Genomic DNA, 27,001 nt, shown 5'->3' with positions numbered 1-27,001 from the left:
CAGACAGTAGCGATGTTTAAAGTTCTCAAGCCATTCCTTGCTCGCATGTAACTCATCTGACTTGCCCACCCCAGAGATTTCCACCACTTCCTTATAGATGTTTGGCCTAGCTGTAAATAGCCTTTGAGGTCAGATGCCGGCCTCCCCACCCCACCCCCCATGGTCTGATGGTCCGCCCAAAAAATTAACGGAGTCTCCATCTTCTCGATGTTTACATCACAAGGAATGCACAGCAGCTTGGAGCAAATGGGTGACATTCTCTCCACGCTGGCCCGATGGCCCTCTCGTTTTTCTTAATGGTGCGCACGGTCGCCAGATTAACGCCAAAAAGGCAGGACACTTGCCCCTGACTCACGCCTTCGTCCAGCTTCTCGAGAATACTCATCTTGTCTTGCAGAGGCATGACCCTCTGCCTCTTCTTGATACGTCTCTGGCCCGGGATCAAGATTCTCCCAAGGCCTCCGCTCCGCCTAGGGTGGTCTAAGTTGCTGCCCTAGCCAAGGCAGCCTCCGCAACTGCCGTTGTCGCCGCAGCCGAGAGCTTGGTTTTGGAGCTGGGAGGCCGCCCGCGAGGCCGTTGACTTCCGGCAGGTCCTCACCCTCGCCGCTCCGCTTGCCGGGAATTTGGCAAGGCTTCGACCTCCAGGGTAAACACGTAAGCCGCCTGGAAAACCACACCGCGCGACCAACTGTGCGGCGCCCCAGATGACGCCACACCGAGGACCCTTCAGCCACTGGCTACCGTTGTCTCGGCCCTAAACGGGCCTTTCTCGCGAGGCTTGCAGCTCCGTAGCAATCTCGGGGTCAGAGAGGCTGTGATCAGTAGATCTCGCGAGGCTCGAAGAGGCGCCCCAAGAACTGGGCCGGCGGGTCAGCCCTTGCGAGGGTGGGGGGCGGGCAAGATGGCGGCCCAGGCTCTGGCGCTGCTGAGGGAGGTGGCGAGGCTGGACGCGCCCCTGGAGGAGCTGCGTGCGCTTCACTCAGTGCTGCAGTCGGTGCCGCTCAGCGAGCTTCGCGAGCAAGCGGCGGAGCTGCACCTTGGTCCGCTTTTCTCCCTGCTCAACGAGAACCACCGGTGAGAGGACCCTGGAGCTTGAGCGGGGACAGCGGGGCACCCCTGTGTGTGTGACAGGCGGGTGGTTGGGCGCGAGGGCAGTGCTTTCCTCAGCCACAGGGAAGATGGAAAATAGCCGAAATTGCAGGGAGCGAAGGATCCTGGCCTGAGAGACCAGAGACGGGTTTCAAGCCGAGCCTGTGAGGGTGCCCCTGGGTCAGTTTTCTGTCGTCGCCTGGCCTTACTGCCTTTTCCTTGAACTATGAATTGGAGGAGGATAGCAAGGTTGTCCACTTACAAGAAAGACTCCACATCCTTGCGTACAAGTTCTTGACTGTTTTTCTCTTCCAAAGGGATCCCACCCTGATAATGTGGCAAGAACCATCAACATTTTAAGTTCACATACCTTTTGATCCAGTCATTCTTGTTACAGGGATTTAGTACAGGTAGAGTCGCACAAAATGTACAGTTTTGTCATTTGGAACCTGCGGCTGGAATCGCCCCAAAAGCGGCGGCAGGGGCGTTCCCACAAGGGAGTGCTCCAGACCTTCCCTTGATGTGGCTGGTTGAGGTTCTAAAGCAAAAAGCACTGAACGCCAGGGTGATCAGTCCAAAGCATTTACTAAGGGAGCTTACTTACAGAGGGCTGCAGCAGCCCTCGGGACAGCGAGAGAAAAGTGATGTTCCGCCCTGGGTATGTCCGCAGCGAGGGGGAATATGGAGTTTATGTGGTTTTCAAGGCATTTGGCTCAGGGCTGGGGCCAGTTTCTTTCAGTGTTTTGAGCAACAACCCAGATACCTTTATCAGTGCCTAGGAATGTTCAAGGCCCAGGTTTGGGCTCAAGCTTGCTGGGAAAACCTGCAGCTGGCTGTGTCCACAGTAGTCGAGGCACTCTGTAATTTTCATTCAGGACACAATGAAAGAGGAAGGGGACTGGGGGACCCTACAACAGTTTATACAGGAATATTCGTAACAGATGGTGTGTGACACCAAAACACTAGAAACAATCTAAATATCCGTTAACAGGAGATTCTAAATAAATTATGAGATATTGCTATGTAACATGATGCAGTTATTTAAGATACTGAGGTAGATCTATATATGTTGACGTGGAGAAATCTCTAATATATGTTGAATGAAAAAAGAAAATTGCAGAAGTTTATGACTCTATAATTTTATCTTGGAATTTTAAAAAGGATTATAATCCTCCACCTTCACACAAACACACACAGGCATGTGTAACATTGGGAGTACCTACAAAGATACACCAGAAACTATTAATATGGAAGTGGGCCTTAAACTGGTAGGACAGTAACTTTTACCTTTGATTTTTTTTACACATCCTTAGTGTTTGATTAAAAATACTTTGTGTTTGATAATTTGATCATTTAAAAGAATTTTGGAATGTTTCTTCTGATCCAGAAATTTTAAAATGACCTTATTACTTGAAAAAATAATGAAACACTGGATGATTTCGAAGGGCTTTCTTGGGTCTGACCTTCTATGAGTACATCCTTTGTCATAAGTGTTCTGCATTCATTAAATCCATTAGTTAACATTATTCAGACCTGCCTGTGAGATCTCTTAATTGCCCCCTTTTTATTCAGGCCCTCGTTCTTTCCCTCTTGCTAGTTGCATGATATTAGTCTGACTTCTCATTACCTCTTAGGGTCCTTTTCGAGTGAGTCTTTCCCACCCTGCAACCACAAACTTCTCAGGTCAGGTGGCACACGTCTTTTCCATGGTTTCCCATTACCTGTGGTGTAAAATTATGACTTTTTAGTCTGGCATTTGGACCCTTTACAGTACATTCCATCCTACTTTTCCAGCCTTATCTTTTTCCTCCACTCTACTTCTTTGCATCTGCTCCAGCTACCATGTGACATCACTTACTTTGCCTTAAGCATGACTTGCACTTTCCTAACTTTATTCATACCGGTCCTTCTAACTGAAGTGCCCTCCCATCTATCTGTATTCTATCCATCCTTTTAGGCCCGGCTAATGTGCCATACCCTCCAAAAAGTTTTTTCGATTATTCCAGTTGAAAGTACTACTCCTCAGATCTCCTAAAGAACATTATCATTATTTCTGTTGATGATACTTGGCACTGTTGTCTTCCATTATAGCTCTCTGTGTGTTTATTTCTAGTTTGTAAATTCTGTGAAGGCAGGGGCACTTTCTGTCTCCATGGGTGTCTATTCTGGACATTCCATATAAATAGAATCATTGTAAAGGAAGCCTTTTGTGTCTGGCTTCTTTCACTCAGCATAGTATTTTTAAGATTTGTTCATGTCGTGGTGTGTATCAGTACTTCATTCCTTTTTATGGCTGCATGGTATGCCGTGGTGTGGGTATATCACATATATTTATCCATTCATGAGTTGGACATTTGGGTTTTTTCCACTGCTGTGAGTATTAGTGTACAAATTTTTGTATAAACATGTTTTCCATTATCTTGGGTGGAAAAATATTCTTAATATTCTCTTTGGCTCAGTTATGCAATGTGGAATCCCTAAGATAAAAGGATATGTTCAATTTTAAGGCCTTTGATTTGTATTGATTAATCACCTTCTAGAAAGATTGTACCAGTTTAGTTGTATACTCCTATTAGCAGTATATTAGCGCATTTGTTTGTACTGTCTGTTAAGAGACAAGGAAATTATTCTTTTTTTTTTTAAGGAAATGTTTGTTTTTTTTTATTCCCACTTCAACAAGCATCAGAAGGGTTTCGAAATGGTTCTTGAAACACCTGTATCTACAACTAGTAGTCATCAGGTTCTCTTTAATAGCTTTTGAATCTTTTCCTTCTTCTTCCCATCCCCTTTGCTACTCCTCTGCTTCTCAACTCTCACCATTAACTGTCTTATAATTGAAAATTCTTTCTCTGACATTTATGCAGAGTGATTTCTATAAGTCGTATCTCATCATTTTACTTCTCTGTTTAAAACCACTTCATGGTTTGCCATTCGTTTTCTGGGGAAAAAAGTCTAAATTGCAAGCATGACATAAAAGACTTGTCAGAATCTGCCTTCTGTGTATCTTTCCAGTTTCATTTCTTGCCATTCATCTCACTCTTTTACCTTCTCCCCCCATCTCCGTCATTCTGACCCCGGTCATGTGGGTTCCTTGAAAGTATAGTACTGTGTCTCATTCCTCTGTGCCTTTTCATCTGCTTCTACTCCCTTTACCTGGAACACCTTTCTTCTAGATAACTGGTACTTTTTCTTAAAATTTAGCTTAGATGTTACCCTTCTGGGAATCCTTCCCCGTACCTTGTGTTCTTTTTGTTCCCTGTTCGTTCGTTCGTTCTTTCGTTCTTTCTTTCTTTCTTTCTTTCGAGATAGAGTCTTACTCTGTCGCCCAGGCTAGAGTGCAGTGGTGTCATGATAGCTCACTGAAACCTCAAACTCCTGGGCTCAAGCGATCCTCCTGCCTCAGCCTCCTGAGTAGCTGGGACTACAAGCGTGTGCCACGACACCCATGTAATTTTTCCTATGTTTTGTAGAGATGGGGGTCTCACTCTTGGTCAGGCTGGTCTCGAACTCCTGACCTCAACTATCCTCTCGCCTCCACCTTCCAAAGTGCTACGATTATAGATATGAGCCACTGTGCCCACCCCCTTATCTTCTTTTTTAAGCTCCCATGGCTTCTAGCCCTAGCCCATAGCATTTATCTACCTGGATTACAGTTACTTTTTTACTTTTCTGTATTTTTCATTAGACTGAGCTCCTTGAGGCTAGAGAATGTATCTTATTCTTCTTTGTAGCCCCAGCATAGGTGTGGCATGTAATAGGTACTTAGCAAATGTTTAATAAGTGAGTAAAAGCTACTGTTTTTAAAAGAAGTCTGTATGGAGGAGATCCTCATTGAACTAAGCTTCAGATATTATTAGGTTGTTACTTCCTATCTGGCGGGGCATGAACTAATGAGATCTATGGTGTCTCCTTTAGGGAAAAGACTACTTTGTGTGTATCCATTCTGGAAAGACTGCTCCAAGCTATGGAACCAATTCATGTGGCCCGGAACCTCAAGGTTGACCTGCAGAGGGGGTTAACTCACCCCGATGATTCTGTGAAGATCCTCACTCTTTCCCAGGTATGAAATTTTACTAGTACATATAAGAAGGAATCAACATTGATCACCTGCTCAGGGCCAGGTTCTGTGCTGGGTGTCAAAGACAGAGAGATGAAGAGAACACAGTCTCTCTCTCTGTCCCTGTATGCATAGCTGACTATAATCTGGGAGATACCAGCTGAAGTAAGAAGTTCCATTAAGTACCATCTGAGTTCCTTTTACATGCCAGGTATGCTGCCATATGCTGTTGGAGTTGCCAAGATAAACAGAACATTTTCTTTCCTTCAAGGAGCAACTAGTCTAGAGAAAAAGATTCCTATATGTTCAAACAGCTACTCTGCTGTGTTAGGTCCTCTTACAGTGGCATGAACTAAGTGCTTTTGGTCATAAAGTGCTAAAGGTCACTAAACCAACAGTTAAGACAGTAATTCTTATCAACCTGGTAACCAGAAACATCCTACTATTTGAGTGAATAACTGCTGGTAAGGATTATCTTGTTAAAATGTTAGGTGCTAAGCAGTTAGTTGCCCAGTAGATACTGAACTACTGCTTTTCCTTTTCTCCTCTAAAGTGTTTATTCAATAAAAAGGTGGAAAGTATTGATTTATTCATTGACCATTTATGTGTCGGACGCTGTACTACGTGCCTTACCTATTCAGTCTCATTTAATCTTCATAGCCATGGTCGAATTAAGTATTGTATTCTGATTTTACAGATAAGGAATTAGCCTCAGTGAAGTTACTTAATTTGCCCAAGGTCAGTGCAACTAGAAATAGACAAAACTAGGGTTTGTATTGTTTTTACTCAGTGAGCTATCTCACCTCTTTACCCACTATTTTTTTTTTTTTTTTTTTTGTTTCCTTTTAAGAATGTAACTACACCATATGTGTGTTTGTTTGGCTTAGTAAATTTGGGTCATTTTGAATTTTTAATGACTTGTCTTACAGCTGTAATCACTAACTCCTAAAAGAACTGGACACTAAGGAAATCTGACTATCATATGTTCACATGTTGCCCTACTTTGGAAGAATGTTTCTGATTGATTTTTTTTCTTTCAGGTTGGAAGAATTGTTGAAAATTCTGATGCAGTTACTGAGATTCTAAATAATGTTGAGTTACTAAAGCAAGTTGTTTATTGCATTGGTGGAGAGAATCTATCAGTAGCTAAAGCGGTAAGTCTGCTAGAATCATCAACTTGAATATGCAGAGACCTCAGTGTCCTAAAAGACATAGAAAGGCCTTCTGAATTGAGGTGAGGGTTTAGAATGAATGGTTTGTGTAACTGAATTTGCAACCTCATGTATATGGTAGCAAATAAATAAATCGTTGTCAAATTCTAATAAACCCCTTCTATTCTCTAGGACATAACATATCTATAGTATCCATGATAGGGCTTACATTGGGTTGCTTGATAAGAGTCAAAACTTGCATAATCTATATTCTGTCAGGAATACCTGTATCTTGTCCAATTATAAATAATAGCTAAAACATACTGAATGCTCATTGGGCAAGGTGCATTCCGTGCACGAATTTTCATATCAATCTTAATGAAGTAGATATTAATGTTCTGTATTTTTGTGACTTAGGAGGTATTTTCTTTCCTTATAAGGCCATCAAATCCCTGTCAAGAATATCACTAACCCAGGCTGGATTGGAGGCTTTATTTGAAAGCAATCTGCTGGATGATTTGAAAAGTGTAATGAAAACAAATGATATTGTTCGATACAGGGTATATGAGGTAAGACTAAAAGCGTACTTTCTGTTGCTTACAAAGCAGAGTGCAGTAAGGCTTATATTGGCAGGCAAGACGGCTCATTTAACGAGCATTCATTGAGTATATGATCTGTGTTAGGCCCTATACTAGGTACTGGGAATATAAGGATGCATTCCCGGCCTAGTGTGTGAGACAGTCATATAAAAATATTCACAGCACACTATAAGTGTTACAACAGAGGAGATAACATTGAAACCAGACTTTGAAAAGATTAGTAGCAGTAGTAGTAAAAAGAAGAAATGGCTCTCGTTTGTACCTGCTTTGTACTAAGCACTATTCTAAATTCCTCACATATATTGTCTTTAATTCTCACAGTAAACTTTATGTTATAATCATTAACATCACTATTGATGGAGCAATTGACCCAAGTCTGCACACTTAGTAGGCTGCCTATTCAAACTGGAACTCTCTGCATTCTAATTCCCCCTTTAGAACACTTTCTTACTTTGCGTGTCTTAATACCACACTACCCTGGTCTTCCTTCTGCTTCTGTTTCTTCTCGGTCTCCTGGCTCATTATCCTCTATTGAACCTTTAATTGTTGGAGTTCATGAAGCGAAGTTCCAAGCCCTGCTTTCACTGTACTCTATACTCATTCTTAGGCAACTTTATTCATCTTAGGATTTCAGTTCCCACCTGTGCTGAGGACTCTAAAATGCAAATTTCCAACTGAGACCTTTCCTCTGAGGTCAGACCTTTATATCCAACTGCTTACTCACTCTCACCTTCTCGGACATATTCTGGGCCCCACACACATGTTTAAACCAAGTTCCTGATCTTCCCCATTCACCCCCTGCCTCCAATAAAAAATAACAGCAACAAACTGGCCCTTTCTTACAGTATACATAGTTGGATATTAGACCTTGTCCTCATTCTTTCGGAGGCTTTGTTTTTTTCTGCCACATATCCATTCAGTCAGCACGATTTTACTTAAACCCATGCATCTCTCTTCATTGTTATAGCTACCACCACCCTAGACTAACCTACAGGTGTTACTCACCTGGACTGTTGTATTTGCATCCAAACTGGTCTCCCCTTATCCACTAAGATAGATCTTTAGTCTGTCTTCACATGCAGTCAGAATGATCTTTTAAAAATCCAAATCTGATTCTGTCACTTTTTTGCTTAAAACTCTTTAGTGTCTTCCTATATCTCTCAGTAAGCCCTCAGGATGTACTTGCTGAGTGAGTGAGTGAGTGAGTGACTAACAATGCATGAATGTATGAATGGTTTTTAAAATCGGTTTGTTGTTGCTGATTCAGTCTTTTGTACTCTGATTGATGATTTCTTGGGGGGAAAAGTGCTGATAAACCCAGATATACTGCAACATTTCTGTGCCAAAGTAATTTCTTATGTGTTCAGTGAAGTGTTTGTACCCGAAGAGACAAATAACAGATTTTTATTATAAAAATTCAATTATAGAAAGTATTAATACCTAGTCGTGCATTTAACTTAAAATGAGATCTATCAGATTTGGAGCTGTTTTACCTTTTTTCTTTTTCTGTTCTTTTCCTTCAGCTAATTGTAGAGATTTCTTCTGTGTCACCAGAATCTTTAAACTACTGTACCACAAGTGGATTGGTAACCCAGCTCCTGAGAGAACTGACTGGTGAGGATGTGCTAGTCAGGTGTGTTGACTTAGAGAGTTCTTAAAGCAAAATGTCCTCTTTTGGAGGGACAGGAAGCAACCTTGGGACTTTCCATGGTTTTCCCTGTTAGAGCCTGTGCCCAGGTTGTAATCTCATGACTGATGTGTGTCCCGAAGGAGGGACCTTTAGAAAGTTGCTCAAGTTACATCATGACGACATATTGGAACTTGGGAAAGCCCCACAATTCGCTACTTTCAAGTGACTGTGTTCCCTGTCCCTAGACATGTGTGCTCTTAAAATGTTGCAGTCACATAGTAGCTGCCATTTTATATTACTTAACATTTTGTCATATGCATTTTTTGGCATTGTTAAATAGCAGCACTATAGCATGATAGAAAAAAACTTGGGCTTTTACAAACGAGGAAGATTTGGGCTTACATACCTCTCTGTTACTTGTTAGCTGTTTGACCTTGAAAAAATTATTGTAATCTTTCTATACCTCGGTTTCCTCATCTCTCAGATGGAACAATAACAACTCTACAACGAAGATATTATGAGGATTAAGTGATTTGACCATAGAAACTAATACAATGGCCAACATAAGTCCTCAAAGAAATGTTAATTCTAATATCTTCCAGCCCTTATTCCCCTACCTCCCTAAATCCCCTGTAATATCTGCCAAATATTTCCTTGTTAATATAACACAGCTTATTAATACTTCCTCACTCTTGAACACTTGGCTTGCTTCAAGTATTTTGCTGTTATAATAGCATTATAATAGTTACTTTTATGTATATAGTTTTTATTTTTCTTAAATGGTTTTCTGATTATCCTATGTTCTTTACATGTGGCTGAATTTGTTAAACCCATATGCATAAATTAGACACTAGTTTACATTGTTTCAAAGCATTTGAGTATCTCAACCTAATGAGAAAATTAATTTTGTTAATTTTTTTAGCCATAAGATATAAATCTTTGTAGCCATTTGATATAAATCAAATTTTGTGATATAGGAAAATACCTGCAAATGGTCAGTTAAAATACTCCAGGATTAACTGTAAAAATACTTTTTAAAATCATTATATTTGATCATGGATGTTAGATATTAGATGATAGCAAAGAATTGTTATTTTCTAATATGTGATGGTGGCATTATAATTATGTGAGGAAATATTTATGGTTTTTAGAGATGCATACTGAGGTATGCCGGGGTAAATGAAGTGTGCAAGATGACTAGGATTTGCTGTAAAATAGTTCAGCACAAAATGGGAAAAAAAGATGAAAGAAGTAAAGCAAAATCTTGATAACCGTAAAATCAGGGTTGTGGATACATGGGGCTTATTGTACTATTCTCTTTACTTTTTCATATGTTTGATATTTCAAAATAAAACAAAATTCTTTTTAAATCTAGGAAGCGGCTGGGTTATAGTGTAAACAATAGTGGGCCTCAAGTCGAAGGTTAAGATTTATGTCTAACCTCTGTCTATAATAACAATGTGATTCCAGATAAGTCACTGCAACTGTCTACCCTTATGTCCTCATCAAAAAGTAGAGCCAAGATTATTGACCTTTCAAATTTTGTGGGAAGAATTAAATAAGACAACCTATAAGAAAGCAATTTGTAAACTATGCTAATCATATGCAAAATCTTATTTTTGTTCTTCTGACATTTTAGAGCCACCTGTATAGAAATGGTGACATCACTGGCATATACTCATCATGGACGACAGTACCTTGCTCAAGAAGGAGTAATTGACCAGATTTCTAATATAATTGTTGGGGCAGATTCAGACCCTTTCTCTAGCTTCTATTTGCCAGGTAAGAAACACTGATGCCTGTGTAAATGATGATGCATGTTTTATTTCTGAGTTATCTCTGATAGGGGAGGCCAGGGGTTATTTACCTTTGAGCCAATTCCCTTTAAAAGAGATCCATAGCCACTAATTCAACAGCACATTAAAAGGATCATTTATCCTGATCAAGTAGGATTTCTCCCAGGGATGCAAGGATGGTTCAACCTATGCAAATCAATAAATGTGATACACTTCATTAATAGAACAAAGGACAAAACCATGTAATTGTCTCAGTAGATGTAGAAAAAGCATTTGGCAAAATTCAACATTCTTTTATGATTAAAAAGTCTCAACAAATTAGGTATAGAAGGAATTTATCTCAGCACAGTAAAGACCAAATATGACAAACCCACAGCTAATGTCATATTCAATGGTATAAAATTGAAAACTTTTCCTCTAAGATCAGTAACAAGACAAGGAATGCCCACAATTACCACTTATATTCAACAAAGTACAAGAAGTTCTAACCAGAGCAATTAGGCAAGCAAAAGAAATAAAAAGCATCCAAATCAAAAAGGAAGAAGTGAATTTGTCCCTGTTTGCAGATGACATAATCTTTTATATAGAAATCTAAAGACTCCACCAAAAAAACTGTTAGAACTAAAAAACAGGCCCGGTACGGTGGCTCATGCCTGTATTCTTAGCACTCTGGGAGGTCGAGGCAGAAGGATTGCTTGAGCTCAGGAGTTTGAGACCAACCTGAGCAAGAGCAAGACCCCGTCTCTACTAAAAATAGAAAAATTAGCCAGGCGTCATGGTGTGCACCTGTACTCCCAGCTACTTGGGAGGCTGAGGCAGGAAGATCACTTGAGCCCAGGAATTTGAGGTTGCAGTGAGCTAGGCTGACTCCATGGCACGGGCAACAAAAGCAAAAATAGGCATGGGATTACATTGAACTAAAAAGCTTCTGCACAGCCAAGAAAACAATCAGCAGAATGAAAAGACAGCCTATGGAATGGGAGAAATTATTTGCAAACTATATATCTGATAAAGGATTAGTATCCAAAATATATAAGGAACTCAGTAGCAAGAAAACCCAATTATAAAAAGCACAGGGATCTGAACAGACTGTTCTTGAAAGAAGACATACATATAGCCAACAGATATGTGACAAAATGCTCAGCATCAATAATCATCAGGGAAATACAAATTAAACCATCCCATTAGAATAGCTAATATCAAAAAGACAAAAAAAATAAGTATCAACAAAGATGTGGAGAAAAGAGAACCCTTGCACACTGTTGGTGGGAATATAAATTAGTACACAGCCATTATGGTAAACCGTATGGAGGTTCCTCACAAAATTAAAAATAGAACTACTGTATGATCCATCAATCCCGTTACTGAGTATATATCTAAAAGATATGAAATCAGTATGTCAAAGACATATCTGTACTCCTATGTTCATTAGAACATTATTCACAATAGCCAAGATACAGAATCAGCCTAAGTGTCCATCAGTGGATGATGAATGTGGTATTCACAACGGAATACTATTTAGCCTTACGAAAGAAGGAAATCCTGTCCTTTGGAACAACATGGGTGAACCTGGAGGACGTTATGTTAAATGAAATAAACCATGCACAAAAAGACAAATACTGCATGATCTTGCATGTGGAATCTAAAAAAACTGAACTCATAGAAGTAGAGATTAGAATGGTGGTTACAGGGCCTGGGTTGGGGGATACTGGATAGATGTTGGTCAAAAGATACAAAATTTCAGGTAGGAAGATTAAGTTCAAAATCTATTGTATAACATGGCTACTATAGTTAATAACAGTGTATCATATTTTTGAAAGTTTCTTTTATTACATTATTTTTTTTCTTATTTATTCAATTTTTCTTTTTTTTTTTTTTGAGACAGAGTCTCACTCTGTTGCCCAGGCTAGAGTGAGTGCCGTGGCGTCAGCCTAGCTCACAGCAACCTCAAACTCCTGGGCTCAAGCGATCCTACTGCCTCAGCCTCCCGAGTAGCTGGGACTACAGGCATGCGCCACCATGCCCGGCTAATTTTTTCTATATATATTTTTAGCTGTCCGTATAATTTCTTTCTATTTTTAGTAGAGGTGGGGTCTCGCTCTTGCTCAGGCTGGTCTCGAACTCCTGAGCTCAAACGATCCGCCCACCTCGGCCTCCCAGAGTGCTAGGATTACAGGCGTGAGCCACCGCGCCCGGCCTGAAAGTTTCTTAAGAGTAGATTTTAAATGTTCTCACTTCAAAAAAGATGTGAAGTTATGTATATTTTAATTACTCCAGTTAGCCATACCACAATGTATACATACATTATACACAGTAAATATATGCAATTTTTTAATTTGTTGATTTAAAAGATTAATTTTAAGGCCGGGCGCGGTGGCTCACGCCTGTAATCCTAGCACTCTGGGAGGCCGAGGCGGGTGGATCGCTCAAGGTCAGGAGTTCGAGACCAGCCTGAGTGAGACCCCGTCTCTACTAAAAATAGAAAGACATTATATGGACAACTAAAAATCTATATAGAAAAAATTAGCCGGGCATGGTGGCGCATGCCTGTAGTCCCAGCTACTCGGGAGGCTGAGGCAGTAGGATCGCTTAAGCCGAGGAGTCTGAGGTTGCTGTGAGCTAAGCTGACGCCACGGCACTCACTCTAGCCTGGGCAACAAAGTGAGACTCTGTCTCAACAAAAAAAAAAAAAAAAAAAAAAAAAAAAAAAAAGATTAATTTTATAAAAAAGAGGATAACCCATAGCCCCTTCATGAGGTAGAATCTATTGCCCTGGGAGCCATGTGCTATTGATGCTGATTTTCTGGAAACATAAGTACAGTTTAGAGCATTAGGGTATTTTTCTTTTGAAGGTCACTTAAAAGAAACACAAATAATACTACTAATGACATTTACAGTATATTTCAGATTCATCAAACTTCTGAGTTGGAATCTTTAACATAGGAACTACTCCAGCCATTCTATTCTAGGATATGCTTGAGATTCATCTTTCTTGAATACTTCCAGAAATTGAAGATTTATTCCTTCCTTAGGTTGCCTAGCTTATTTTATTGATGAACATATCTGTTTAAAAATTTCTTCCTAATAATGACTCTAAACCTGCCTTTCTAGAATTTGTGTCCATTGGTCCTTGTTCTTTGTTCTCCATCTTGCGTATGACAATACTTCCATATTTGGACCCAGCTCCATTGACACCCTGGGATTTCTGTTCTTTTAGGACCACACATGACAGGTCCTTCAGTATCTCCCAATGGTCTCTGATTTTCAGGCAACACAGTATTCTAACCTTTCTTCTTCTGATCTGCAGTTTATTTCTCTTCCTATGAAGACATAGGGCCCACAATTTGTGCTGTCTTGCTCCTCTACTAAAATATATTTTTGTAAATATCTTCAGGTTTTGTGAAATTTTTTGGAAACCTGGCTATCATGGATAGTCCTCAACAGACCTGTGAGCGTTACCCGGTCTTTGTGGAAAAAGTCTTTGAAATGATGGAAAGTCAGGACCCCACCATGATTGGCGTAGCAGTAGACACAGTTGGAATCCTAGGATCCAATGTTGAAGGGAAACAGGTTTTACAGAAAACAGGTTGGTATGACTTGTCTTGGCTTTATTTAGGGGTATCTTAATTTTTGACAAGGGTTCAATATATAAGTTCATTTGCTGGTGGGTTAACTATATTGTGGAAACAATTTATGGGTGGCAATCTTCTTAACCATGACCTTGGACTCATCTCTAAAAGTCCTCTAATTATTACTACTGGAAACCTTTTCTTGTTAGTTTTCACTGTTTAGGGTTCTACCAACCAATTTGTTTTTTTTTTTTTGTTTGTTTGTTTTTTTTTTTTTGTTTTTTTTTTTTTTTTTGAGACAGAGTCTCACTCTGTTGCCCAGGCTAGAGTGAGTGCCGTGGCGTCAGCCCAGCTCACAGCAACCTCAAACTCCTGAGCTCAAGCGATCCTCCTGTCTCAGCCTCCCGAGTAGCTGGGACTACAGGCATGCGCCACCATGCCCGGCTAATTTTTTCTATATATTTTTAGCTGTCTATATAATTTCTTTCTATTTTTAGTAGAGATGGGGTCTCGCTCTTGCTCAGGCTGGTCTCGAACTCCTGAGCTCAAACGATCCGCCCACCTCGGCCTCCCAGAGTGCTAGGATTACAGGCATGAGCCACCGCGCCCGGCCCTACCAACCAATTTGGACCAAACACTATTTCCCCTTTATGTCTTCCTTGAGTAGCACCCATGGTATAGGCGTCCGAAAGATTGGATTCATGACTCAGGTCTAACACTAGTTTTTGTTTTTATTATTTTTTTTTTTTTAGTGTTTTTTGTTTGTTTGTTTGTTGGAGATAGAGTCTTGCTATGTTGCCCAGGCTGACCTTGAACTCCTGGGCTCAAGTAATCCTCCTGCCTCACCCTCCCGAGTAGCTGGAACTACGGGTGCACACCATCATGCCTGGCCCTGACTTAGCTTTTTGAACTTCATTTACTCCACTTTTCTAGGCCTCATTTTTGTCATTTATAAAAAGTGCATCACAACTACTTCTCAGGATTGTGAATATTTAATGAAATTTTGTTTTGTATTTGTAATGTCAAGGAAGGAAAAGAAACAAAAGTTTGTAATAAGATTTTATGTTAAGAAAGACACTTTCATGGCACATCTGTGACTGTCTTAACAGTATAATGAATTCTACACACAAAGAACATGCAGCACCATTTTTAAAACTCTTGTGAAGTATATGTTGAAGATTAATACGCTGTTGTGTATCACATCTGATATCCTTGTTATATGCACTTGGCTAAGTGCTTTTATCTATGACATATAATCCTTTTACAATCCTGCAAAGAACATACTATTGTCAATCTCATTTTACAGATAAGGTAGATGAAACTCAGACATTAAGAAAATTTTCTAATATCATACAAACAGGGCAGCTGCTACTCAAATCCAGGTCCTTTGATTCTAGTTCTATATACTTTGCCTTATATATGCTGCATTGCACATAATTTTGTGCTTTAGGCCTGTCACTTCTTCTCTGACTACATGCTTATTTTTGTGTTGATGTAGGTTGGTAGAGATCACAGTGTATGAAAGTATACTTTTAAAAATCTCATTTTCACTTGACGCCCATTAGAATGGTTACTATATATTTAAAAACAACATAAAATAATAAGTGTTAGGATGTAAAGAAATTATAACCCTTGTGCTTTCTGGTGGAAATGTGAAATGGTGCAGCTACTGTGGAAAACGGTATGGCAGTTGCTCAAAAAATTAAACATAGGGTGACCATATGATTCAGTAATTCCACTTCTGGGTATATAACTCAAAAAACTGAAAGCAGAGACTTAAACAGATGGTTGTACTCTCATGTTCATAGCAGCTTTCAGTATTGACAATAGATAGAAAAGGTAGAAGCAACCCAATGTTCACTGACAGACAAATGGATAAACAAAATGTGGTATATACAAATAATGGAATACTACTCAGCCTTTAAAAAGAATGAAATTCTGGGACCTGCTACAGCATGGAGGAACCTTGCCGGCCATATGCTAATTGAAATAAGCCAGACACATAAGGACAAATGCTGTATGATTCTTAGATGGGATACCTAGAATGGTCAAATTAATAGAGACAGGAAGTACAATAGTGGTTCCCAGGGGGTGGAAGTAGGGAAGAATGGGAGTTATTATTTCATGGGTACAGAGTTTTTTGGGTTGATGAAAAAGTTCTGGAGATGGATGGTGGTGATGGTTACACAATGCTATGAATGTACTTAATGCACTGAACTGTATGCTTAATAAATGGTTAGTATAGTAAATTTTATGTTTTTTTTTTTTTACCACACACACACAAATCTCATTGTTATTCTTCAAAGGAACTCGCTTTGAACGCTTGCTCAAGAGAATAGGACATCAAGCAAAGAATGCTTCGACAGAGCTAAAAATTAGATGTTTAGATGCAGTTTCATCTCTTCTGTACTTACCAGTAAGTAGATTGGTAAATTAATGAAGGATGGTGGGGTATGTTTTGGGGAATAAATCTGTATGAGTCAACATAATACTAGTTAATATAAACATTGACCAGGTGTCATCTTTCTTTTAATAAAAGACGATAACCTTCATATATCATTAATAACATGTGACAATTTTAAGTTAAAATGGAATCAGAAAGTGTTAGAACGGAAGAGATCCTAGAGATTGCTTAATCAACCTCATTGGAAAAAACTAGGAAAGGTCTGGGCTGGGTTGGAGGAAGAGTGCTCCAGACTTAGCGAAGATCACACAGCAGATTATTGACAGAGTGTCACCAGAATCCAGGTTTCCTGACTTCCACGTGCGTACTTTTCTCCAGATAAGTTAACCTTGTGGTAACATGTTTCTTTTCTTTCCTGTAGCCTGAGCAGCAGACTGATGACCTACTGAGGATGACAGAATCCTGGTTCTCCTCTTTGTCTCAGGACCCACTGGAGCTCTTCCGTGGCATCAGTAATCAACCCTTCCCTGAACTGCACTGTGCTGCCTTAAAAGTGTTCACAGTAGGTATTCTGTCCTCATCCATAGGTCCTTCCAGGCCTCTGCCAGTTCAACACATGAGTACTTACAATGAGCCCATCCCTGTGCCATGCTCTGGGGATACACATGTGTGTAGTATAATTTCTGTCACCTCAGAGACTAATGAGGGAGTCAGTGTGTAAACATACTGTGTCAGTAAAAGATTAGGTGCTGTTTGAAGTTTGAACAGGGTGCTGTGGAATCACAGAATTAATTCCAGACTCCTTATCTGCCACCCTCTTGACCCAGCCCTGGTCGTCTTCCTGAGCCTTAATTCCTGTCATTGCCCTCCTGGCACTTAATGCTCCAGTGATACCAAACTGCTTGTTTCATGTCTCTGGACTTCTGCTGTGCTCTCTGCATCTAACGCTCTTCCTTAACTTTGCTTCTTAGCCTCATTTATTCTTCAAGGACTAGCTCAGGTATCTCTTCTGCATGCTTTGCCCAAACTGACATGGTTGAGTTAAACAATATTGGCTCTCATATGTTGCATTTATTCATTCATTCAGCAAATGTTTGTTGAGTTTCCCTTCCTGCTCAGTACAGGGGATACAACAGTGAACAAAATATATAAAAACCTTCCTTTCATGTAGCTTCCTGTCTATTGAGGGAGCCAGGCAGTGAATATAATTGTACAGTTCCTTACATAATTACAGCTGTGGTAAGGATTATACCTCTGTGTTTTATTTATTATATTATGTTGAAAATGTTTATTTATTGACCTGTCTCACCTATTAAGCAGAGTTTGTTGAAAGTAGGAACTGTATCTGATTTATCTTTCTAGCCCCAGCACATAACCATGGTGCCTGGGCTCATAGAAATTTAGTAACCACTTTAGTAGTCTTATCAATAATGGGATCTTGGGCAGCATACTTGGCTTAGACTGGGAGAGAACAAGGAGAGTGGCAGGGACAAGAGCGAAGGCTTGCTGAGGGTGTGATACATGATCTGGGTCTTGAAGGATACAGATATTCCTATCATCTTCAAAAACATAGTTTTTTTTAGACTGCTTCAGCCTTGTAAATAGTCATTGTGTGAGGTGGCTATTTGGCTCCTGCTTGGTATTTTCATTATTAGTTTACTTTGTTTTTGTTCTTCTACCTTATCCTCTGCTTAGCTGGCTGCAGTTACAGAGATAATTTTTTATTTATTGGTTGGGATGACTATTTTTATTTCAACCCACCCTTCACCCATGGCTACTAGGTAGGCCAGTGTTTCTCAGGCATTAATCTTAGAGATTTTGTTAAAATGTAGATTCTGACTCAGTAACTGTAGGATGGAGCTCGAAGTCCTGAATTTCTAATTTGTAAATAGTATCGGGCTCTTCATATCATCCTGCAATTTGCTTTTTCTTTTTGATGTTATGTTTTTAAAATATATCTATGTTCAAGAGGCAATAGAAAGTCAGTGTTTCATTGATAGCTACAATGTATCATTCTCCTATAAATAAAGATTTAGATAGTATCTCACAAATGATACTATAATGAATATTCTTAAAAATATCACCCTGTGCACATATATGAGAATGTCTTGAGGATAGTCTTTTCTGCTCTAGTATTTGTTTTTATTTTTCCACTGCTATAATCATGCCTTGTATTTAACTTGGATCTGCTTTATTCATATAACAAATGTCTTTATTCTTTGTAAACATTATTCTTAATGTTTGTTTATTTTTTATGGCTCTATACCATAATTTACTTAACTATTCCCCCATTATTAGACATTTATATTGTAACTTTCATACTATGATGAACATCTTTGTATAGAAAGCTTTTTAATATTTAGGTTTATTTTCTTGAGTTAGATTCTCAGGAGGGAATTAACTTAGACAAAGTGTAACATTTTAAAGGTTCAGTTGCCACCTTTCTTTCCAGGTATTGTGCCATCCCACTAACATACTTAACCTCTTTAGACTCAGAGAATTGTGTTTTTTCTGCCTTCCATTTCAGGCCATTGCGAACCAACCCTGGGCTCAGAAACTTATGTTTAATAGTCCAGGTTTTGTAGAATATGTGATGGACCGGTCTGTGGAGCATGACAAAGCTTCAAAGGATGCCAAATATGAACTGGTGAAAGCACTTGCCAATTCTAAGACAATTGCAGAAATCTTTGGGAACCCAAACTATTTGAGGCTCAGAACTTACCTAAGCGAAGGTCCATACTATGTGAAACCTGTTTCTACAACAGCAGTAGAAGGAGCTGAATGATTTCTTCTAGAGTGTGATATAGAAGACCAGATATCTGGTCTTTTGACCAGAACGCTTCCTAAGGCATTTGACTCCAGAATTATCATGGAGTGTCTAATATAACTTTTATCACCAACATTGTTGTATTTCTACGTGGAAACACAAAGTGGAACCAGGAGTTTGGAATACGTTAAGAGCAGGCAAACTTGGTCATAATAGAACCAATGTTTTTCAGATTCCTTTGACTGTCTTAATCTTTGCAACAAGATGTAAGTTTTGTTCTTCTCTCAGAAAAATTTTATGGACATACAGTCTTATTTAAAAAATCTACTTCAAATAAAGTGAAACCAAATTATTTCCAAATTCTCTTTACCACTTTTTTTTTCTTTTTGGTCTTTTTTCTCTTTCTGATTCTACTTTCAAAATCTTGGATATATTCTTTAAAAAAATGAATAGTATGGAATCTTAAAATTATGTTCTCTATACTAAGAATAAATTTTTTTATAAGGTCTTTTGATTTTGTTGTTAATATTATTTTGAAAAATAAACATAAAATCTCTAAAAAAATGTTTATAATGTTCATTTGATGCCATTTTTTAAATTTTCTCTTTGTCAATGAATTTTACCCTGTTTTGGTGGTTTGGGAGAAGAGAAAGTGATAACATGCTAACCAGAAAGGTTTTTAAGCTGTCATTTTATTTATTGGTGTGTTTTTACGTTTAATTTTTCATATCAATAAAGTCACTTTTTTTTTTTTAAGAGACAGAGTCTCGCTCTGTTGCCCAGGCTATAGCATAGTGGTACAATCATATCTCACTGCATCCTCGAACTCCTGGGCTCAAGCAATCCTCCCACCTCAGCCTCCCAAGTAGCTGGGACTACAGGTGTATGCCACCATACCCAGGTAGGTTTTTTTTTTTTTTTATTTTTAGAGATGGGGTCTCACTGTGTTGTCGAGGCTGGTCTCAAACTCCTAGCCTCAAGCAATCCTCCTGCCTCAGCCTCCTGAAGCACTGGGACTACAGATGTGAGCCACCATGCCTGGCCTCATAAAGTCAATCTGAGTCAATTAGAGAGAGGGAAACTTACTCCTGTTAACCAGAGTCAGAACAGGAGGGACAATATGTATAAACCAGGATGCCATCTCATTAATTTACAAAGGATGATCTTTCACTGGCAAAAACTATACCCACCTCTGCACACCAGATCACCAGTTCAGAGGTTTTTGTGTGAACATGTTGTCAGAGTGACATGTTCAGAATTGAGAGATATTTCTTTTAGGCCATGATGAAGTTGATAAACTATCCCTGCTCTGTAACAAAATCATTTTGAAGTGACTGGAATTATCTGATCCCAAGATTGATCATCTTTCCTCTGCCATCTCTAGTAACTCTGAGTCTCCTTTTTTTGTATTTCAATATTGACTTTTTCCCTACTCTTCATATCACTAATTAGGCCAGGTCTTTGATGGCCTTGAGAGATACTCTATCTCTTTAAAAATGACTTTTGCTTTAATCTCATTTATGATGTTGATTTTTTTATCCATTTTTTTCAATGTGTTGAAATATACATAACATTAAATTTGCCATCTTAACCATTTTTAAGTGTACATTTCAGTGGTATTAAATATGTTCATAATACTATACAATCATCTCCAGGATTCTTTTCACCTTTAAAACTGAAACTCTGTACCCATTAAGCAATTATTCCCCATTCCCTCTTCCCCCCAGCTCCTGGGAACTAGCATTCTACTTCATGATGTTGATTTTATTCATTTAACATCAGAGTTCAGAGGGATGCCCTCTCCTATGTATCTTGATTATAATTGCTCATTCAAATATAATACCAAAAGTTAAAGCATGTTCTTGTGAATGCCCTCTTGCCAAGACCACGAGGGCTATACCTATTGTCAAAGAAGGTATTATAAATTGTAGTAAGAAATATGATGACAAACCATAAAATAAGTAAGTAAATAAATAAATCTCTGGGCAGACAGATAATTGAGATCTCTGTCCTACACAAGGCCAGCCTGACAAGTCTGGGAAAGGCAATTGTCTTATCTAATTAAGTGCAGAAAGAATCAAGGGAAATAAAGAAACAAGAAAATACATTCTGAATAAAAGAACAAGATAATTCTATAGAACCTAACCCAAGTGAATGGGAGATAATGTGCTTTAACCAACAGCAATTCAAAATAATGGAAATAAAGATGCTCAAGGTCAAGAGAGAAATGCAAGAGCAAACTGAAAACTTCAGCAAAGAGACAAAGTATAAAAAAGTACCAAACAAAAATCATAGATCTGAAGAATAGTGTAATGGAAATGAAAAGTTCAATAGAGGGGTTTAACAGCAGACTAGATTAAGCAGAAAAAAGGAACAGTAAACACTTTAGGAACACTTGAGGAATAAGGTCAGAAGATCTTTAGTACATTATGGTCATGGCAGTTAGTAGCAATATATATTTGAAAATTACTAGGAGAGTAGATTTTAAGAGTTCTCACTATAAAAAAAACAAAGATATGTGAGGTCATGCATATGTTAAAGAGCTTGATTTAGCCGTTCCAGAATGTATACATATATCAAAACATCACATTGTATGCTATAAATATACACAACTTTTACTTGTCAGTTAAAGATATGGTTATAATGAAATGTAATGTTCTCTCTTTTCTGAAAGAAATATTTTCTTTTGAAAAGAATCATGCTACACCAACTTAAATTTCTTAAAATTGGTTCTCAATAAGATTGAGCACATCAGAGCACTAAGAACATTTTGTACCTTTGCTAAGTATGATTAAAGATTCAGGGAAACTACATAAAACGTGGGGAAGGAGGGATGCTTTCTATAACACGGTAGAAGGTAACTTTAAAATAATAGATTCATAAGGAAAATCAAAGAAATTCTAATCAGCAAAATACATTGCATTGTTTTTTATGGTGTCCATGTCAAAACGTTTAAAGCTGTCAATGTATGTCAGAAGTTTGCAGGAAATGAGCCCATAGTAAGTCTCAAACAGTGTACATTCTTTCCCATCATTAATTTCCTTCCATGCCAGGGGCATTTCAGCATCTGTAGTTTCTGAGGATGTAAAAATGAACTTATAGCAACATCTGTTGTATCTGATGTGCCTTTTCCCAGAAAACCTTGAACTGTGGATAGGTATAAGGCCAATGGACTTAGCACAAATTCCTACAAATACATCAGCAGGCACCATAATGGGTACTTCTTTGAAAACCACATACATCATCCGAGCCACATCTTGGGATATTATAAAGGCTTCACCACTGCAGTAATCTGGGTAGTATTTTTCTGGGTACTCACTAAGAGGGACAAATTCTTGGCTACGAGGATCTCTGTTGGGTATAACCTGATGGATAACTCTTCCTACATAGATATCTTCGAGGTGTTCTTTTAGATTGAGAAGATAGTCTACCAAGCTTGGTAGATTGACAAACATCTCTTCATCCACCTTGAGAATGAACAGGGCATTAGGGCAGAAAGTCACAGCCCACTGTGTCATTGCGATGATCTTCAGGGTTTGGTTCTCAGAACTGTCCAAGAAGATTCCTTCAATGATATCATTATTCTTATGGGACTCCTTGTCTATCTCTTTCTGGGTAGGTACCAAAACAGGCATTCCCAAAGCAAACAATGTGAGAATGGGGTGCCCTCGGACACTGGTCACATTACCCCAGGTTTTCCTGATGAGGTCCCGTCTTGTTCCATTTCCTGGGCTACTGAAGATAAGAGAGAGCAAAAAAATGTTCTTCCCTTTACATACCTCTGGCTGGCTTAGGACATAACATTTGGAGAGATTACTTCTTAGGGGCTCCACGTTCAATTTTCTTGCCTTATCCTTAATTTCAAGAACTTTCATATCTATATACGGCAAAGAATGCAGAAAGTATTCTTCCACAAAGTCAGCCCCAAAAAGCAAGGCATGAAATAGGATGACATTAAATAGAATGAAACACCACTGGTGAGTCCGAAGTCTGCAGAAAGTTACCTAAGTAAGAAAAAGACACATACTCATTCAAGCTTCATCTCCATTCCTGTTTTATTCCCCACTGAACCCTATTTGGGCCTCATACAGCACTTTGCAGTAGACTCTATGTTTCTTTATTATTTATTTTTATTATCTATCTCTTCCACTAGATTGTAGTCTCCTGGACAGCAGGCATCATATCTCTACCTTCTCAAGAGCTGCTGATTCCAGCGTTTGGCTCAAAGTGAACATTGAGTAAAATGTTACTCAGTTGTTTTTTTGCTTGTTTGGATTAAAGCCTACTTACCATATACACGACATTGTATTAGACACTGGGGATACAAAGAAGAACCATGGAGACACATGGATATAATGTAATAAGTGGTTATCATTGTGATAAAAGCCTGTAGGAAACCTGTATGATGTTCTTTCTTGAACTGAAGCACTTGGATCAGTTTCTTCTCTAATTACAAAGGTCAAGGGCTATTTTTCCATGAAGTGGTTACTTTTGTTGGCCAATGCACACTGCCGTTATCAAACATTTAAATTCTTGTAGCATGACTTTCCAAATTCAACCCAATAGTGAATCAGACTCTTTTTTGAAAGTGTCTTTTAATTTATCTGACATGTCTGTCATATGAAGCACCTCTTCAGATATCTAGGATGGACCTATGCCAAGCTTACTTCATCTCATTAAAGCAGATGGAAATTTTCTGTCTCGATGGGCATACGCAGAATTGCAATATGACAGAGGTAGGGAATATTAAATGAACTAAATTCCTATTCATTGGAACTTTGATCAGCAAGGCCTCTTGTAATAATAGTTAACTCTTATTGAGCATTTGCTGTGTGCCAGGCACTGTGCTAAGCACTTTACATGTCTTAACTGATTTAGCCTGGTAATATCCCTTTTAGAGAGGTTATCTTCAAAATGAAGCTCAGCATCTGAATGGTTTAGTAATTTGCCCAAGATCATACAGTGGGTAAGGAGTTGGGGTAGAACCATGATTTGAACTCTATCAGATTCCAAAGCTCACTCTTAACCCCTGGAGAATTCTAACTCCTATCTTTACTTATCCATGTCCTTTGAATCATAAAAGACAACAAAACAAACTCCAGCAATTATAATCCAAATTCCTTTCTATTTTCTCACTGCTAATGATTTACACATAGGAGAAACTTTCTTCTTTCTCAAAGTCTATTTTAGTAGATATCAAATGCTTCAAAGATTATAAGAAACCCACCTGCATGTTGTCTGTGAGCAATTTCAGGGCCTTGGAAGTTACTGAGTCCAGATGCCAAGCTGTGCCCAAATGTATCTCAGGATCACTCCAGTCTAACAGCAATTGCAGTAAAGTACTCTGTGCCTCAAACTTTAAGGATAAGGTTTCTTGCCAATCAACCTGAGCTTTTGTCCCAGAATACCTGCTGACTGCATAGGAGAGTGGGTGCTGATCTTGTTACAGCTCGAGTGAATCCAGAACAAAGAATAGAAAAAGCAAACCTCTTCAAATGCTTCCAACCTTGTGTACCTCATGAAACTGACCCCATGTCTTTGTGCTGAGTTCCTGGTAAAGTATGTGTGGGAGTTCAAAGAACAGTTACTCACATCACCTCTCACAGCACCATTACTCAAGGAGAAATATATAGTGGTTTTTGGCGTGCATCTCAAGAAACTAAACTCTTGGCGTAATGCCTGCTCCCTGGTATATGCATATGCAAAAACTGTTCTAAACATCACATCAAGGAATATTTGTCATCTCTAGTGGGTGTAGTTTTTTTCTTCCCAAGGAAATATACATGGTGAGGTCTGATGTATGTCTCATTGGGAAGGATTTGGAATTCCTGGTAAAAGCTATGGAAGAACTTCACCAAATCAATCGTAAGTCATCCAAACTCCTCCCCCATACAAGTTTATCTCAAAAGGGAAAACAGCATATAGTCCATTTTAGCCTAAATTGAGGAAACTAAGCATTTGATGTTTGCTGTTTTCCTGGAGCATGTATGTGTTGGAATTATTAAACACCATTCTACCAGCAAGTTTATTTTAAGAAAAGAAACAACAGTCAACATATTTTCATGTTCCCATCACATAAGTAGTTATAGTGAGTATTCTGTTCTCATGCCAGGCTATATTTCATCTTTTTCCTTTACATGTTGATCTTCCTACCTGCCATTCACAGTAGTTTAGTGATGATTTGGCTAGGAATAACTCCTTACAATTAAATTTGGCTATGTTTTCTCAACAATCATCATGAAATCTTGGAAATTCTTACAAAGTGGGAAAATCTAACCTCAAAAAATTCAAATGCAAGGAAATTTTAAAACTTTTATTATAAATATGCTAAATTTAATACTTAAATAAATCTTGTATTTAATTAAACATCACTTATATTTTGCAATTAAAATTTCTTTAATAGTTATGAATTGTGCTCCTGGATCTTCTCTGGCCTTAAATTTACACAATTTAGTTTCTTTGTCTATGAGAGGTGCAAACAGTATTATCTCCAGGGAAGCTCCATTTAGTCTTTTCAGTTTGATTTATCTAGCTCCTACCCTACTGGAGTTGAGACTGTTTGCTGCAAAGAGATATGGGTGCTTGCTTTTCTTGATTACCCTGGTACTGCCCTCCCTTTATTAGAAGTTATCCAATCTGTGTATCCATGTCTTCCTAAATGCCTTATAATGTTCTCAGTCACTCTCTGGCTTATAATTCAACAGTGGCTTCTCATTGCCTAACAAATGAAATTTTCTCTCTTGAGATTAGACTTTTAGGACACCATACTTGACTTCTACCCCACATAATCAATTTTTATTTCCTACATTTCAAATACTCTAGATAGAGTCTGGATGCTTGGAAACTTGGCCGTGCTCTACCAGTAACTGTGTATGTGCCTGTCTTGTTGTCTATGTGTTACGTCTCTATCATTGGACTGTGCTATTCAACATGGTAGCCACGAGCCACATGTGGCTGTTTAAATTAAAATTAAATAAAATTAAGATTTTAGTTCCTCAGTTACATTAGATACTTTTCAAGTGTTCAATAGCCACAAGAGCCTAGTGACTGCCTCATTGGATAGCTCCAAGAGAGAACATTTCCATTATTACTGAAAAGTCTTATTGGACAATTCTGGCATAAGATACATGTGAATGTGTGTGTGTGTGTACATGAGGTTTATGAACCAGTACAGAGAGACAAAGATATCTTGTGCTCTGAACTTAGTTTGGGTTGAAATCCTATGACAGCCATTAATCATGCCCTTAGGCAAATACCTGAACCTCTTTTGAGCTCAGTCTCCTCATCTCTAAAAATAGGGCTAATAATAATAACTACCTCATAGGGCTGTTGTGGGAATTGAGTGAGATGATACATATAAAGTGTTTAGAAGAATGCGTGGGACTTAGCGCAGTTTTAGTTCTTGCCGCTAACAACTTTGCATGCTTCATCTCCTTTAATCCTCAGAGCCATCACATGAGGATGGTACTCTAATTGTTATACAGATGAGAAAAATAAAGTCTGAGCGGTTCAGTAAACAGGCCACAGACACAGCCAGAGGGTGTAAGTGCTGATTCAAGTCTGCATCATCTATCTTTTTTCGTTCACCAACCTCCTTACCTTGCTTTTTCTCCTTAGCACTCAAAGGTTTGCACCATGCCTTGCTTAGTTATTTGTTTATCTGTCTTCCTCTTCCCAATAGATGTAAACCCCAGGCGGCCAAGGATTTTTGTGTTTTTGTTCTCTAGCCCTATACCCTAGAACAGTGTTTGGGATATACGATAGGTGCTCAATGGATTGTATGAATTTGGACATGTCTCTCAACTTCTCTGAGCCTCTCCTCTGTAAAGGGAGGATAACAAGAAAAACTGCCGCAGCGTCGGTTGAAGATCGGAGTGGATGAGGGACATAACTGTCCTCGGCAAATCCGGACAAACGGTATGAACGAAAGCTTTGGTCG

General features: G+C 38.8%; 2 protein-coding genes across 3 annotated transcripts; one reads left to right on the top strand and one right to left on the bottom strand.

The window, feature by feature from the left end:
- The first annotated feature begins 896 nt into the window (after positions 1–896).
- PSMD5 (proteasome 26S subunit, non-ATPase 5) lies at positions 897–19,453 on the top strand. 2 transcript variants are annotated; one of them, XM_069474601.1, is made up of 10 exons: positions 897–1,074; positions 5,005–5,149; positions 6,187–6,300; positions 6,738–6,866; positions 8,420–8,529; positions 10,166–10,308; positions 13,717–13,908; positions 16,198–16,307; positions 16,717–16,857; positions 18,823–19,453. In XM_069474601.1, exons 1-10 carry the CDS (start codon positions 902–904, stop codon positions 19,078–19,080), a joined length of 1,515 nt encoding a protein of 504 aa, XP_069330702.1. In that variant the 5' UTR covers positions 897–901; the 3' UTR covers positions 19,081–19,453. The 2 variants fall into 2 exon arrangements, with proteins under 2 accessions (XP_069330702.1, XP_069330703.1); XM_069474602.1 differs by lacking the exon at positions 6,738–6,866.
- Positions 19,454–21,962: 2,509 nt separating this feature from the next.
- Positions 21,963–24,295, bottom strand: B3GALT9 (beta-1,3-galactosyltransferase 9). The gene is made up of 2 exons (XM_069472156.1): positions 24,290–24,295; positions 21,963–23,066 (listed from the first exon to the last, which is right to left on the bottom strand). Exons 1-2 carry the CDS (start codon positions 24,293–24,295, stop codon positions 21,963–21,965), a joined length of 1,110 nt encoding a protein of 369 aa, XP_069328257.1.
- Positions 24,296–27,001: the final 2,706 nt, after the last annotated feature.

Source organism: Eulemur rufifrons, chromosome 7 (assembly GCF_041146395.1).
Source record: "Eulemur rufifrons isolate Redbay chromosome 7, OSU_ERuf_1, whole genome shotgun sequence".
Lineage (NCBI taxonomy): Eukaryota > Metazoa > Chordata > Mammalia > Primates > Lemuridae > Eulemur > Eulemur rufifrons.
The sequence above is the reverse complement of the archived record's forward strand: the minus strand, read 5'-3'. Positions and strand labels throughout refer to the sequence as shown.

What these genes read in the sequence shown, in the direction of transcription:
- PSMD5 (XM_069474601.1), top strand. Translation starts at nt 902, where the DNA reads ATGGCGGCCCAGGCTCTGGCGCTGCTGAGGGAGGTGGCGAGGCTGGAC. An exon ending in CTGCTCAACGAGAACCACCG is followed by an intron (nt 1,075 to 5,004) that starts GTGAGAGGACCC and finishes TGTCTCCTTTAG; the next exon opens with GGAAAAGACTACTTTGTGTG. An exon ending in AGATCCTCACTCTTTCCCAG is followed by an intron (nt 5,150 to 6,186) that starts GTATGAAATTTT and finishes TTTTTCTTTCAG; the next exon opens with GTTGGAAGAATTGTTGAAAA.